We start from the raw sequence: 15,189 nt of genomic DNA, 5'->3' as shown, positions 1-15,189 counted from the left end.
AGCTCTGAAGCTTCTGCAAGACTCATTTTAAAACCCTCCTCCATATCTGCTTGTGGTGCACGACTGCTGCAGAAGTCAGGCATTTTACTTGTCAAGAGTGTACTTCAACTTGGCTTGGACTCCTGGGCCCTATGCAATTTCAATGTATATTTGCTCTAAGGGGCGTGTGCTTGTCTCAAACACTCTTAAATAGATAAAACAAACCCCAGTGTTCCTCAAATCCACAAATGAAAGTGCGACACCAATTCACATAAATTCCTTACTAGCCTAGATTTGTGGAGGCAATTCCAACAACAATTCTTGAAGTAAAAATAAATAAAACACACTTCATGAACATTATATGTGGTCTTCAATCCATGTGCTTTGTTGTTCCCATAAACAGCAGGTACTAATGTCAGGCAACATAAAGGCTTCCATTTAACATTTTCACCCTCTAAGGCTTAAAACAGATATTAACTTTAGTTGTCTTTTGGTTTTGTTGGTTTCCCAACACAATGTCTGTGGTGCTCATAGACCGAATCCCAAAAGGTTCCTTTCCCATTTAGAAAGTTGCTTCCAAGGTTTTCCCCCGAGCTAAGACGGAGTTAAGATGATATCTCTCAGACACAGTGAAAAGGGCATCAGCTGCAAAGTACCTCAAAATTATTACTGGGACAACAATTTATCTTACATAACTGAGGAATTCAGTATCAAGCTGTCTCTGCAGAAGTTGAAAAAGCTTAAGTGATGTGTTATGTAAAGTGCTTATATTAAAGGGTTGAATGCAGTGCTTTGTAAAATAATCTTCATCTACCCTGCAGAATTCAGAAAAGATAACATTAAAGGAAAAAGGCTACAGCTATTTTCAGTCATTAATATAAGAACTACTGCACTGAGAACTGTGGTAGCTGGAAATGTCCATAACTACCTCTATCTCCTAAACATGTGACAGTATTTAAGAATGTTTTAGAGTTTCCAGGGAAAACTGAAGCTAGAGGTGGTGACAAGCGACTGCTGTGGATTTTCTCTAATATGTTTTGGGGGTCTGAGCTAGCACCTCCCCTTTTTTTAATGTTTTGTAAACAGAAATTTAGCAGAGTTCTCAATGATGGGAAAAAAAAAAAAAAAGTAATTCCAACTAGTCTGGCTATGAAGATCCTCATCCATGTCACAGTCAAATGCTAGAGCACAGAGTTAAGTCTGGATCTCCCACACCTATGTGGGAGTTCTGATCACTAAGCAACTATTAAAACAGGAATTTTAAAAGTGCATATAAATAAATAAATAAATGTACACATACACACATGTAAGTCTTCTTCATGCTGTTCTCCAGGGGTGTAGTTCATGTTAGGCAATATCATCCCAACGTGGAACCAGAAAAGTCTCCAGTCCCAGAAAGTTCCACAGACAGAAAACAGTTCCTTGGTTAAGATTTTATTACTTATTTTAAACGGTTAAGTAAAAAGAGGTATTGCATTAGAAAAACAACATTAACTTCCAAATTTATCATTAGAACACTGTTGTTCCTGAATTACACTGATTGACAGAAACATCACAGCAATTACAATATGCTATATATAGTCCCAACAGGTGTGCAAACAGTGTCAAACGCCTTGAAACAAAAATATTTTCTTTCAAGTTTCTGCCACACTTTTAAGCACACTCTGAGCAGGCTGTAGAGTTGTTAGGAAACACTGGACTTCTCACAGTAGATGAGAAGGATGGCAGATGGAAGAAGCAACAATGAAATTTTTCAAACAAAACAAACATCTAAGTGACCTAAGAAGAAAGAGCAACTGTACTAAGCTAAGCAGCTACAGAGGAAACAGTTAAGTCTGCGATGGTGCCTCACACAGTTCACTGAGATGGCAATTAACTTTCATGTTTGTTTTCAAATGGTCGCTGAACTGTTTGTTAGAACAGTAAAAAGCCATGAAGGTAAAAAAATAACAGAAGTGAGAGAAACAGACGTTTCTGTCGAGGTAGAAGACAATGTGAATCCCTTTAGGACACCTTCCCCTCTCCTTGAGATGTAACCTGGTAACACTCTTTTTCTCAAAACTGGAGATCCTTTTTCTCAGAAACTGTGAGAAACTCTATCCTCAGAAGCTATGTAGACTTGGTAACCAAAACTTTAAGATGTGCATCTAGATGACCATTTTTTCATCACAAACTACTGCATCAGTCATAGAAGAATGACTAAGCATCAGCTGCCAAAATAAGGAATTCTTTGTCCATAGAGCAGAAAAAAAATATAACACCCCTGCCACTACCTCTACGTTAAGCACACCATGAAAAATACAAAGGTCTGCTAATCGGTACTAACTCATCAACTTTAAGACAGAGACATACAAACTAGTCTACAGATTAGAGGCATATAGACAGGTATGTAAGTGCACATAGCAGGGGTGGAAATCATTTACTCAGTCTTATGTATATTCACCGGGGCGGGGGGGGGGGGGGGGGAAAAATTGAATAGCCACTCCATTTATCTGTAACAACAACTCCATCAAGCAAACCTTAAGTATTAGGTTACTGATCCACTATTTATCCACCTGAAAGTAAACAGAAACTCCTGTAATATCCTCCTCAATCTTATGTTAGAATCTTATCGGCACAAATTAACAGTTCTTTCACCTAATAAGCCTACAATTATGTGCTACAGAATTAAAATGAAGGTCCACTGACAAAAGTATTCTATCCACTACATTATTTATAAATAGTCTAAATCATATTTGATTCTATAGTTCAGGATAAAAGATGGAAGAGAATTGAAGATAATAAGGCATGATCTTTCTGAAAACTTCCCTAAAATAACCGTGGCTTAAACATTAAAAAAGCCAAACAACAAAACAGCAAACAAGCAAAAAAAATCCCCAAAAAACATGAGTGATGGGAAAAAAAATCTGTTCTAAAACGGGCATGTGATGCTTTATTTCGTTCTCCTAGAAGATGAAGAGCTGAAGTGATAAAAGAGGTAATTAGCTGTTAGTTATTCCAGAGCAAAACCACATTTCTAGTGATTAACAAAAAAAAAATGCTATAAGAGATATTTGTAATAGCTTAACAGTGAAGAAGATTAAAAAGACAAAAAACCAAGGGAGAGCAATAAAAAAGCTAATCGACCCCTCAAAAAATCCCATTCTAACCAAAAATTATTATTCTAAAACACATGGGGGGTGGGGAGGGGAAAAACAGAGTCATAAGCAAAATGTTGGGTTTACACCATTTCGCAGAAAAAAAATTAAAGATTAATTATCATCATTACATTTAATCATATGCGTAAAGACAATCAACTATTGCTATGTAAAGCCATCAGAAGACATATCTGAGCCTTGAACACATTATTAAAAACAAATGTGTTGAAAACTAAAATAATAATAAAAAAAAAGTGAATAATTATAAATTCACTTCTGTTTTCCACAAGTAATTCGGCTGCATTTTAGACTTCAGAGTAATTTTTTTTATATCTTCTTTTCCAGTAATGTTCATCTCTTCCATTCTTCCAGCAAATGCCATACCTTCTTTCCTACCTTCCCCCCACAAAACACACAAACTCTCACCTGTTTTCAGAACTCCTTCCTGCTAATATTGCCATGGTTTTGTCTGAACAACGGTGGTCATTACTTTTTTTCTGTCCTACCATTGCTCTTATGTAGCAAAGGATCACTGTTGAGTCACACACTTGTGGCTGAGACACTTCTTTCCTATTCTCTGCAGATACTGAGCATGGGTATGACTTAGAGGCATAAATACACCCTAATTTTTATTGTTATTACTCTCAGGAATCTGGGCACAAATTCCTTCATTTTTAAAGCATATATGGCACCTCACCCTCTGTACCTCCTCATAGCATTAATGGAAGCACAGGGTTTGAAAACCAATACAACACCTCCTTACGCCAAAAGGAGGACAGAATTCCACTGAGAGCAACATCATCTCCATAGATAATTATTCTGAATGGATCGGAAAAGGTTCTTAACAGGTTGTCAGGAGACATGTACTCATACAAAACTTAAGGTTATATCTTAACCATCTTGATAGATCCTTAAAGAAAAGCTTATCAGATCTCTGCAGCAATAATACTTGTATTTAAAACACTAGGAAAGTACTGACAATTTCTCTGTTGTTTCAAGTGTTTTATTATGTATTTTTGCCATATTAGAACATTCATTTGTCTTTCTGTTGAATACTAACACTGATACTGAAATCAGCCTTTTTACATGTAATTAAAAGTTCATTTGTATTGTAATCAAACTGATGCAAACAAGCCACCAATGGATTAAAATTCTCTAGGTCACAAAAATCCATCATCTGTTTTCACACCTCCCCACCTCCAAATACACCTACATTCTCACAAAGCCCAGCTTTAAGCCCTTTCTCTTTCTATGCTTAGAAAAACGCATTTAGAGATGCAGCTACACCTAGTGATCAGCAGCAGATCACAGCAGGCAAAACTCTGGAAGACATGACAAAATTCAGAAAGAAGTATCTGAATATATTTGGGTGAACAGATTGACATAGGAAATTTTATTGCTACTCTTTTTTTTTCCCCTAAATATATGACCATATGCTCAAAATTGGTTTTGGTGTCTCAAAATCCTGTTTTAACATATAACATTACACATCAGAAATAAGAGAACTGTAAGTTATCAACAAAATCAAATGAAATTAAAGGAAGTAAGGAGAAGATTCTCAATTTTTCCTAAAGAAAATAAGCAGATCATTCAGCTGCATTCATCCATTAACAGTTTGTTCCTGGGAAAATTTTTAAAACTACTACTTCTTTACACAAGAGTCATAATTGTGAGCTGAAAGGTTTGTAATTGCATGCCATTTCCTGGGGAAACATCTTCAGAATTTAGTGACATAGCATAGAAGTAAGTGTTTGCCAGTGATACTAACAAGCTTTAAACACTATAGATATCCCTCTCAAAAAGCCTTTCCTTTAGCATAAAGTTGCAACACATGAAATAGGGGATCAGTTCACTGATCCCGACCCCGCAACACCACTGGACTTTGCCCATCAAGTCTACACTTACTATCCTCCCCCAAGCTGAATCCAACGATGAACGCCCAAGGGGTGGTCTCAGCGGGAATGTGTAAAACTGACCTGGCCACCAGCAACTCACCCGTTCGACATTTTCGCTGACCGTCACAGGGTGTGGGTGAGCGCACACGAGAAATAAACCATCCCCACATGCCACCGGGTCACACTCAAACGACATCAGCGAGGCGGAGTTCAGAGGCCTGCTCGCTCTACCCTAACATGTTCTGTGATTTGCCTGCGGATTTGGTCTCTCTAGCTGTCAATCTAGCAACTTCGGTGAGCACTGAAGATATTATCATTTCATATATTATTGTGCTTATATTGTTTCAGGACACTGTGATTTGTTTTCCTCATGAAATTGACAACTGCTAAATCAGGAGACCAAATGAACACCATAGCATTTCTGCCCTGAGTGTTATTACATCCTTGCAGAATTTTCTAAGATTTATTTTTAGTTTCTGATGTTTCATTACTATCTTTTGAAACCAAAACAACTAAATAAAATAAATTTTAAAAAAAAGCAAAACCATACCCACCACACAGTTTCTTTTTTGATGAACTGTGCCACTTCCAAAGCCCTGACTCATTTTTACCTGAAGCATTCTAAAGCACATCCCAGTTTACATGGTAACACAAACCTTACTTCATTTGTTATAATTGCAAAAATTAAAACAAAACAAAACAAAACACAAAAACAAACAAACAAAAAAACCCCACCCCCCTCACACAAAAAAACCCCACCATCCCACAACACCAAAAAAACCCAGCATCGCATTTAGAAGCAGATTTTTCAAAATGCTTCCATTAATTTGCAGGAGTATTTTAAATATGAATAGTCTTAAATGTAAAGCAGAAATCAAGTCATTCACCTATTCACCTAACAGCTGTAATAACAGCAGCAAAAATCTCTTTAACAGCGGGAAGTTTGGTTTGAGATTCTCCCCCCTCAGCTCTCACTGTTTAGTGAGGCCAAGTCCATGCTATGACCTGTAGCTGGAACAGTTTTGTAGACAAGCTGACAAACTGCATCAGCCACTACTAAAGCTGCAACTACACTGGCATATGTTACTTCCCTTAGAAGATGCAGGAATACAGACTTGATGGATGTGTGGAGAGAAAGAAAAGTAGGTGGAATAAACAATGCAAACAAAAGCAGAATTTGCTAAAGTGAGCCATAACTACACTTGGAGTTCTTTGTTGCTGAAGTGATCAGAATAGCTATTACAGACTTTCAGAGATTCTGAACACTGAGAAATCTCTTTAAACACAGTTAATTATACCAGAAGCTTATTTTCTAGACATTGCCAGGGGCTTCATTTCAGCTAGGATAGGACCTATGAAGATTTAACCTATATTCTTTCTTTTCTCTGCAGTCACCAAACATCAACATGATCACAGTAAGCTTCAACTTCAGCACATCAAACTTCTTCCCTACATCTCCTATCTGGAAAATGTGATCCTTTTCTCTTTGAAGTGCCTACACCCAAAAAGGAACAGATGAATCTAAGGCAGAACATCTATTCAGAATGCAAGATTTTACATTTTTAATCCATGAAATAGCTTGAGAATTCCTATTCTTTATGTAAAACCTGTACAACTCACTAGGAAAAGTAGTTTTCAAGTTTTGTACAGCACCTTTCCTCCTTTTTTTTCTCTTTATAATTCCCACTAGTCTTGGTTCATTACAAATGGCCTCCCACAAGCATTTTTAGTCAATCTGTCCCATCCCTCTCACTGCAATAGGACTCATTCCTTCTCAGAGAAAAACTAAAACTTTTTAAACCAGTGTCATAAAAAGAGCGTTGATATACAACCCAGGTGCTTTTCACAGCAAAAGAGAATATAACAGACTAATAACAGCCCTCCCTCCATAAGAGTCATGTTGTAACCAAGAAACACCAATTTCAGAATTCAGGCAGTGTGCACATTTACATCTACCTGAATACGAATGCCTTCATAAAAACACAGTTTCCAAGTTCTATTACACATTTTCTTGCTTTCAATTTCAGCTCCCCGTTTTTGTATTTGGCAGAACCCATCCCATCCAGACCCTTAATTTTATGTGAGATCAAATATTTAAGTTTACAATGTCCCTTCTAACTTCCCTTATCTCTATGTCTGACCTAAATCCCTTACAGGAGTGAATTGCTTTCCATAGCCTGAATAATCTACCAAGGAGGTGGATGAAGGAACATGGTGGAGTCAAGCAGCATTTTCCTTTTTTCTGAACACACACTTTTCAGGGACTTTTCAGTCTTCACATGAGACAAACTTAATAACACTTTGCTAAAATTATAAACAAAACCAGCTAAATTAGGCGTGTTATAGTTTCTCAGAAAGAAACTAAAAAAATAGTAAAAAACCCAACCCCAAAACTAATCTTGAAGAAAGAGTCCAGCTACTTTTAAAAACTTAGGAGAAGCAGCACTGTTCATTTAAAACAATGTTTTCAGTAATATCTCTTGAATTCAAATTCTTCAGATCATTTACTTCTTGAACTGATGAATCCAGAACTTTAAAATCTTTAGTTAAGGACTCAGAGAAAATCTCATTGTTATTAACTGTTAAGCTGCTTTCAAAAGATTACTTGAAAGCTCCCAGGCCTTAAAAAGCCAAGATCTGATCTTTCAGTAAGATTATTTTCTAAACAAGAAACTCAAATAAGACAATAGCTGAATGTAACATTAGAACCAATCTTCATGAAACAAATCAGGCAGTTTAGAAAAGGGCAAAAATAAAAATGGAACTATAAATGCCACAGGCACGTAATTCACACACTGCTATTCTTTGCTTAGAACATCTGTGGAGGTGGCTTTGTTTCTTTTTCCTTTGTTTGTTTTTAAACTTTTCATAGGTTAGTCGTATAACTTCCTTCTGCAATAAGGGACAGCTACTACAAAAGATAACTACCCAACTCAAGGATGGATTTTTCTGTCCTTTAATTTCCGTGATGCTAATGCATCAAGGTTTTAACAAAAGAAACGGCATTTTTTTCCCCAAGCAAAAATGATACCCACGACACACGCTTCATATGCTAAAGTACAAAAATGGAAATTTCATCAATTTTGTTCCAATTGCAGAGAATCAATACTAAAAAGAAAAACTTCTGTATATGCATCTTCACAAATAATCTTTACTTTCAATATTTAACATATATACACATATGCACATACGGGGAGAAAACTGGGCAGATTCTGCATCCCATGCCATCCTCTGCAATCTCACTGAAAGGTGTGAATAGCAGCCTCTGTTACTGAGTACTTCAGACAGTGTGGAATTGCACCCTTGGAATAACTGTATGCACAAGTCATTGGTGAATTGTTCGTGGTTTACAGCACTGTTCTCTCCAGAACGTGTGTCAGGTAAATGAAAACAACGGATACAAATCAAACAGTAATGTGAGATTGCTCTTCAGCAACACGAACGGCACTTCAATGCTGATCCCAGTACAGTATCAGCACATTGCATACACAAGGCATTTAAATATCCAGAAGAAGAATAGCCCCAGCTTAACTTTAAACAAAAAGTAAGACAGTTCACACAGGTCAGCAATGAGTTACAGATTCATCTTAGTAAATCAAGCGCTCCCACTGAAGTCTGGACACTAGACTTCCAACATTAACGAGTTGCAGAGCTAATATAACTGAGTACAGTTTCATGATTTGCTGCAGAGCCTACTTTCCAACAGGATTTTGTACAATATTTCATCATTGTTACAGATCACCTTGGAACAAAACGTTTTTCTACTATGGAGATCTTCTATCTCATCTGCAGTAAAAATGCTCTCAAAGAAGCTAGGGGAAATGCAGCTACATATACAAGAGGTCCCTGGAACCAAACATAAAACCAGAATTTTAATTCTTTCTAAGAAGTTTTAAACCAGACCACCGTTTCCCAGCCGTAAAATTTGGTCTAGGTACAGTGCTTTATAGAAGCAACATGTAATGTGCAAAATATAAACTATTCTGCAGCCTGAGCACCAAGGAGTCAGGATTGCTTCCCACCAGATCAAAGCACACTTCGCACGAACTGAGGACCAGATGTCTTCAATTTTACGTGCTTTCAGTTGCACTAACTTCATGTTAGGAACAAAACAAACCAAAAAAAAATTCCGAAGTTACTCTTTGCAGTGGAGCACACAGAACTATTTCACAATCCAAATTTCTGTCCAAAATTACGGGTTTCTCCAACATATAAATAGGACAGGGGTGCAGGCAGGGGACTGGAGACCAAAATAACCATCTGCAGGTCTGGGGCTTCGGGAAACAGAGGAACGGCGTCGCGGATGGGGCACTTCGCCGGGCTCCTCTTGGCTATGAATGCCGGTGCCCTTCAGACGCGGGCAGCTTCTGCCCTGCCCTCTCAGGTGACGCTCTGGGGGCTACAGAGAGCGGCGGGGCCGGGGCTTTGCCTCCGGCTCTGCCGGCGTCTCACAGCCGCAGCCCCGGGCAGCGGCGGGGGACGGTGCCCAGGCACCGGCGGGCGGGCAGAGCCGCGGGGCCCCGCCGGCCCCTCCGGGGAGCACCACGAGCCCTCCTTCCCCCGGCGCCAGCCGCGGCGGCGAGCGGAGCGCCGGGGACCGGCTCACCTCGCCCCTCCGCCTCCCGTGCCGGGGCAGCGGGAAACTTTCGGGAAGTCAGCGGCGGAAAAACGCCGGAGCGAGCCCGAGTCCCGCCCGTCCCTCCAGCCCTGCCCTGGGGCTGCCCGAGTCCTGTCAGCCTCTCGACCTTCCATCGGAGCTCAGGGGCGCCAGCGCAGGGGCATCCCGGCACCACTGCCTCCTTGGGACACTTTTTCTACCCATCGATGCGGTGGTTCCAAAGTGTCACACCCGTCAGGGGGATGGGGATGGAAAAATATAAATAGAAGTAAAAATAAAAATAAAAAAATAAAAGAAAAATATACAGAAAAAAAGACAAAAACGCAAACCAAAGCCCCATCGCCTCCGAAATGCCCGCGCTCCCCCCTGCCCCTCCGCCGCCTGGCCCCCGGGAAGGCTGCCCGGCCCCGGGCTGGCGAGCAAACTCCTTCCTTACCTGTGAACGTCTGCGCTCCCGCTGCCAGCAAAAGTCCGGCCAAAGTAACCAGGCAAGTTCCAACTTTCCCCATATTTCCAGCCCTTCCTGCTCCGAATCCAGCAAAGTGCCAAAGTGTTTGCCAAAGTAGGAGGCGCCCCTCTCGCCCCCCTCCAGTCCAGTGGGGCAGCCGAGGAGGGGGCAGCCGGACTCCGGCACTCGGTGTTCCGCGGGCTGTTCTCCCCTCCTCGCCCTCTCCCCGCTCTTAAGGGCAGAGAAGAGGGTTCCGAAGTGGCCGGCGGCCGAACACCCGGCTGCTTTCCTCCGACCGCGCCGCTGCCCCGGGGGCCGTGCGGGCGCCAATCGCCTCCCCCGGTGCCCGGGGGGGCACCCTTAATCACCGAGCCTCCTCGGCCGGCGCCTCCGCTAGTCCCGGCTCCGCTCGGCTCCCTGACTGACTCGCGGTTCCCCCCGGCGGGCGGGCGGGCTGAAGGGAGCGCGGAAAGTCACGCCCAGCCGCCGGCGCCGCCGCTCTCCCCCGCTAGAGGGCGAGGCGGCCGGGCCCCGCCGCCGACAGCAGCTCGGGGGCGGCCGCCGCCTGCGAGGGCGAAGCTTTCGCGTCTCTTGCCCGCCCCGCTGCCCCGAGCGCGACTCTGTTCGCTGAGGACGTGGTGGCTCCGTGCCGGGCAGGACGACGTCGAAAGTTCGCGGACAGCACTTGGGGGTTAAGAGAAGAAGGAACCAAAAAAAAAAAAAAAATCTGAGCCAGGCGTTTCGGGAACTTTGCCGCGGGCCGGCCGCGGCAGGCGCTGAAGTTGCGGGCGCTGCGGGTGCTGCCCCGCCGTGACGGGGCCCCGCGGGAGCGAGCAGCCCGGCCCCGGGGCAGCGGTCTCGCCCACGCCCCGCCGCTCTGGCGCTGCTCCGAGCACCGGGACACGGAAGGGGAAGCGCAGGAGAGGGGGAGAGCGCCGGCTTTCCATAAGCGCTTCGGTTTGTTTGTACAGGCGGTCTGGAGTCTGTCGGAAGAATAGTTGGAGGCCAGCGCTCAGCCTTCCGCGGGAACCGCAAGCGTGAGAGCCCTACCCGCACGGCGAGCGGCTGATACCGAGAGGAAATTAAGATGTGAATGGGTTCTCCGGGCTGGCGAGGAGCGGCACTGTCTCGTACATTAATTGCTTCGCATTCGCGTGCTGCTCATAAAACTTAATCTCCTTGCCGAGCCACCCTTCGCCCCTGCGGAGCGTTTCGGGAAGGGATCTCTGGAGAGCGCCCAGCCCGGGCCCCGGTTCAAGACACGGGCGCAGCTCTTAGTCCTGCCAGTGAAGAATAATGTCAGGAATTAGCAGGGTTAGGGCGGGGGTGATGGAAATAAAATCACATTAAAATGGCAGTTATCTCTCATCGTTTGCAGCGTGTGACTTCGGGCATTTATCTCCGCGTCACGTCTGAAATACAGCTGCATGACGGCCGTCACCCCACTGGGGCTTTGGCTCCTGGTGTCCACGGCACGGCAAGGATGTGTTTGCTGGTTTGAAAACGGTTTTAAAACTAAAGTGGAGCTCTAGAGGTGGAGATATTTTTGTTGGCCCTCGCTTTCAATGAAAGCTTTTCCTTTCAAGTGTAACTCTGGCCAGATTTAATGCCTTGTTTATTCCGTGTGGGTTACCGAAACGATAAAAGCAAGAATTTAGATAATGCTGGCTTTAAGAGCTTGAGCTCGTCTTCTAACTTCCGATTTTTCTCCAGCACAGGTCCTCTTGTTTTCCGTGCTGCTCTTCCATGTAGTTAGCCTGCTTCGCTGCCGCTTTCCATTGAACCCTAAGCTCTACCCATCCCCCACATGGCCGTGCGAGCCCCAACATAGTTAGTGATTTGTGGGTATTCTGAACTATTTCTCCATACAACATACTAAGTCCGAGCTTAGGCTCACAGCTGTATCATTTCCAGTGATCGCCCAACCATGCTGTTTTCGGGACGCTGCTGTGTTTTGGGTAGTGCATCTGCGACTTGACGCAATCTTCGCGAAGGGACATGAACTTCGGGATGTGTGGGGCTACGGCAGCTGCCTCAGAAGTTAACGCGAGGGGGCAGAATAGCATTAATTGTTGTGTTTCCTGACGTCAGACTTTTTCTTTTCAATCGCCGGTATTCTCTTATTGTTTGCCTAGAACTTCAGTCTTCCCCCCCCCCCCCCCCCCCCCCCGAAGATGCTGCCCTAGTTCCCCGAAGCCGTGGTAACCGATGGGTGTTCTGAAATAAAAAGTCTTTTCTTTTCTTTTTTTTAAAAAAATTCTGATATTTTTTCATGGTTACATAATTGAGGTAATTTCTATTTTCTTTAAAAGCTGCAGTTATAGCTTCCAAAAATTAGAAACTATAGCTGGTCTAGAAAGTGTTGCCTTTGTAGCACAAAAAAAAAAAAAAAATTTAAAAAAATAAATAAATAAAAAACCCACAAACAAACAAACAAACAAGACCACTCAAGAAGGGTCATAAGTAATTTAACTTGGAATGAAATAAAGTTTTAAATTTGTCTTCTAGTAGATCTGCCACTAAAAATCCAGAAATGAGCAGTTACACCAATGTTAATGCTAGTGATGACCTCTCTCGGTTCAGAATGTCCAGATGCACATGAAGTTGTATCTTTGATCACCTGTGCAGTGTGGTAAAGTACGGTGTTCAGACGTATAACAGTAGCTCTCCACCCTGTCTTTGTTACAGGGAATTGGAAAAATCCATGTCTGTATCCACAGCTATCTGACGTTAGAGAAGATGAGATAAGAAAGTTGCAGACTTCTGAGGATTACAGAAGAGCATTTATAAGTGTGTTTGGTCACAGTCACAGTGGGAGTGAGGCTAAAGTGCTTGACCTTCAAAGACACAACTGGTCTGCTTTAATTACAGCAAATCTAAGAAACGCTTGAGCTCCAGGGAATTGCTAAACCAACAAGAACAGTAGAAAACGCAGGTCATGCGTGGCTGATCGGGAACTGTGAGCTGTGTTTCACTGTGTTCAGTACTGGAGTGTGCATGAAAACCGTCTGGAAACTGTATAAAAAGAGCTAGAGCATCAGGAAAAGACTAGACAAAACCCACAGGTTCACTGGTGGTTTGGTTCCAAGAATGCATTCAAGAGTTCATTAAAGGCTAAGCTGTGGCTGGAGAGGGGATTGGAAGCATCTGCATAGGAAAAAAAAAGTACTTTGCTGATTTTTTTTTCTCTGACAGGCACTTTAATACCTTGCATCTGTTCTTGAACTGGATCACCTCAAAGAAATACCTGTTTGCAGTTCCCTACGTAGACACACTTCAGCTGAGGAACATAGAAGTTTCCAATTATGACAAATAAAATTGTTCCTGCTGAAAGGAGTCAAAGAATGAGACAGTAAGACATGAGACATGTAGAATAAAGAGGAAATCTGGTAATGGTTGTAACTAATTTCTAGATTTTAATGTACATCAATAGGAATTGCATATAACCAGCCTCCATTGCAAAGATTTTGTTTTATTTTTAAATATGGAATTTGTATACATCCCAATGAGGGAAAATTAAACAACTAGATGATAAATTATGAATAATTATACTTTTTATTACAGAAACTTCCCTGGCAGAGCTGTCCTCTCTTCACTAATCTTTGTCTTGCAGAACCGTTTCCCATATTCCATATCTCTGAGCTACTTCTGGCAAATGATTTTGAAAATTTAAAACTGAACAAGAACTGTATTACTGGTTAGAGAGGTCTGATATCCAAATACTTACAATTATGTGGAAACAGGTCTGCTTGACCTATGTCAGGAAGAATCCTTTGGATAGGCATACATCTACGCTTAACGATTAGATCTATAGATTGTATTTATCTATTTAGCTGTTACCTTTAAGTAGTGCTAGTGATATTCTCAGTGCTCCTCATTCTGTATTACTGGTATGAGAAGTAAACATATCTTGAATTCTGTAAGACATCAAGGCCACCCTGCATAATCCGTAGCATGAAGTCAGCCTTCCTAAAATGATACAAAGCAGGAACACTCTCTTGCTCATGTTACAGCAGAAATAGAAAAGCAAAGACTCATATTCAAACATTGGAGGAAGGCCCAAACACCCTGCCTTTTTTTGACCCTTGACAATGCTGATTAAGTGGCCAAGAATGTGGGCCACACAGCTGTCACCTGATCTTTTGGTTCCGTGGCAGATAACATCACTCTCAAAGCTATTTTTGCACTGTAAAGTAGTTAGACAAGAGTGATTTGCACTAACTCGCTCCATCTTGTTTTAAAGCTCAGACAGACAAGCTTCATGAATCTTTCAGTGACACTGTTGCTTAAATATGATGAAAAAGTAATTTTCTTCCTGGGACAGGGGCACATTTTCATAGTTAAGTACAGCTAGTGAGTAAAAGTATTATTTGCTTTGTTAGAAAAAAGACAGGCAATGATTCCAGTTCTCTGGTTTTATCGAAGCTACTTTTCTGCTCAGCGAAATTCCAGAGGCAGTCCTTGGTCAGAAGAACTGCTCAAAAAATATGTCATCTCTGTAGGTCGAGGGAAAATGTGCCAGAAAATATCTTCTTTTTCCATTTGGGGCTTTTCTTAAATAGAGAGCAGCTAATATTCACTTATCTTTAGGTAGCTCTATCTTCTCACCCAGATTTTTACTGACGCTCTTTACCTTTTCACTGCTGATTTTTGTCAAAAGCTACAGAAAGAAATGTATCTGCTCATCTGTGTGCTAGGATTTACTGATTGCATTATACTCAATTATATTCTGTTTCATAATATTTAATGTATCTGTATCTGTAGATGCTATAATGGTTACATTACTGAAGAGCTATTTCAGTGATAGCTGTAAATCCTCCGGTGTTTATTCAAAAAAGCCTCCCTGTGCCTTTTTTTGAGGGGTAGGGCGAGTTTCCAATAGTGTCCTTAAAAGATCACATCCTTGTCTTTTCCTTCTTCCAAGGAACCACAAAGAACTGCTTGAAGTCTAAGATCAATTTAAACCAATCTAAGCAGCTGCAGAAGTTGCTGCATACAAAATGTTCTGTCTTCAGCAGAGGCTCATCATCTTTCCTGCTTATTGCTGCTGGGGTGTGCTGGCACTAGAACTGATCCCTGATCATTCATTTGTCACTGAGTTGCACTTGTCAC

The 15,189-nt window shown here is 42.0% G+C and overlaps 1 protein-coding gene across 9 annotated transcripts in view; it reads right to left on the bottom strand.

Moving 5' to 3' along the window:
• The window catches only part of PTPRM (protein tyrosine phosphatase receptor type M), a 442,084-nt gene extending 431,608 nt beyond the window's left edge, over nucleotides 1-10,476 (bottom strand). For 5 of the 9 annotated variants that reach the window (XM_040065165.2, XM_040065318.2, XM_040065722.2 and 2 more), the window contains exon 1: nucleotides 10,066-10,475. In XM_040065165.2, coding sequence (XP_039921099.1) covers nucleotides 10,066-10,138 — 73 coding nt within the window. In that variant the 5' untranslated portion in view covers nucleotides 10,139-10,475. Of the gene's footprint in view, nucleotides 1-10,065 lie in introns of all 9 variants that reach the window. The other 4 variants (XM_040065795.2, XM_040065877.2, XM_040066130.2 and 1 more) reach the window with 2 other exon arrangements.
• Between the last annotated feature and the right edge of the window lie 4,713 nt (nucleotides 10,477-15,189).

Source organism: Hirundo rustica, chromosome 1, assembly GCF_015227805.2.
Source record: "Hirundo rustica isolate bHirRus1 chromosome 1, bHirRus1.pri.v3, whole genome shotgun sequence".
NCBI lineage: Eukaryota > Metazoa > Chordata > Aves > Passeriformes > Hirundinidae > Hirundo > Hirundo rustica.
The sequence above is the reverse complement of the archived record's forward strand: the minus strand, read 5'-3'. Positions and strand labels throughout refer to the sequence as shown.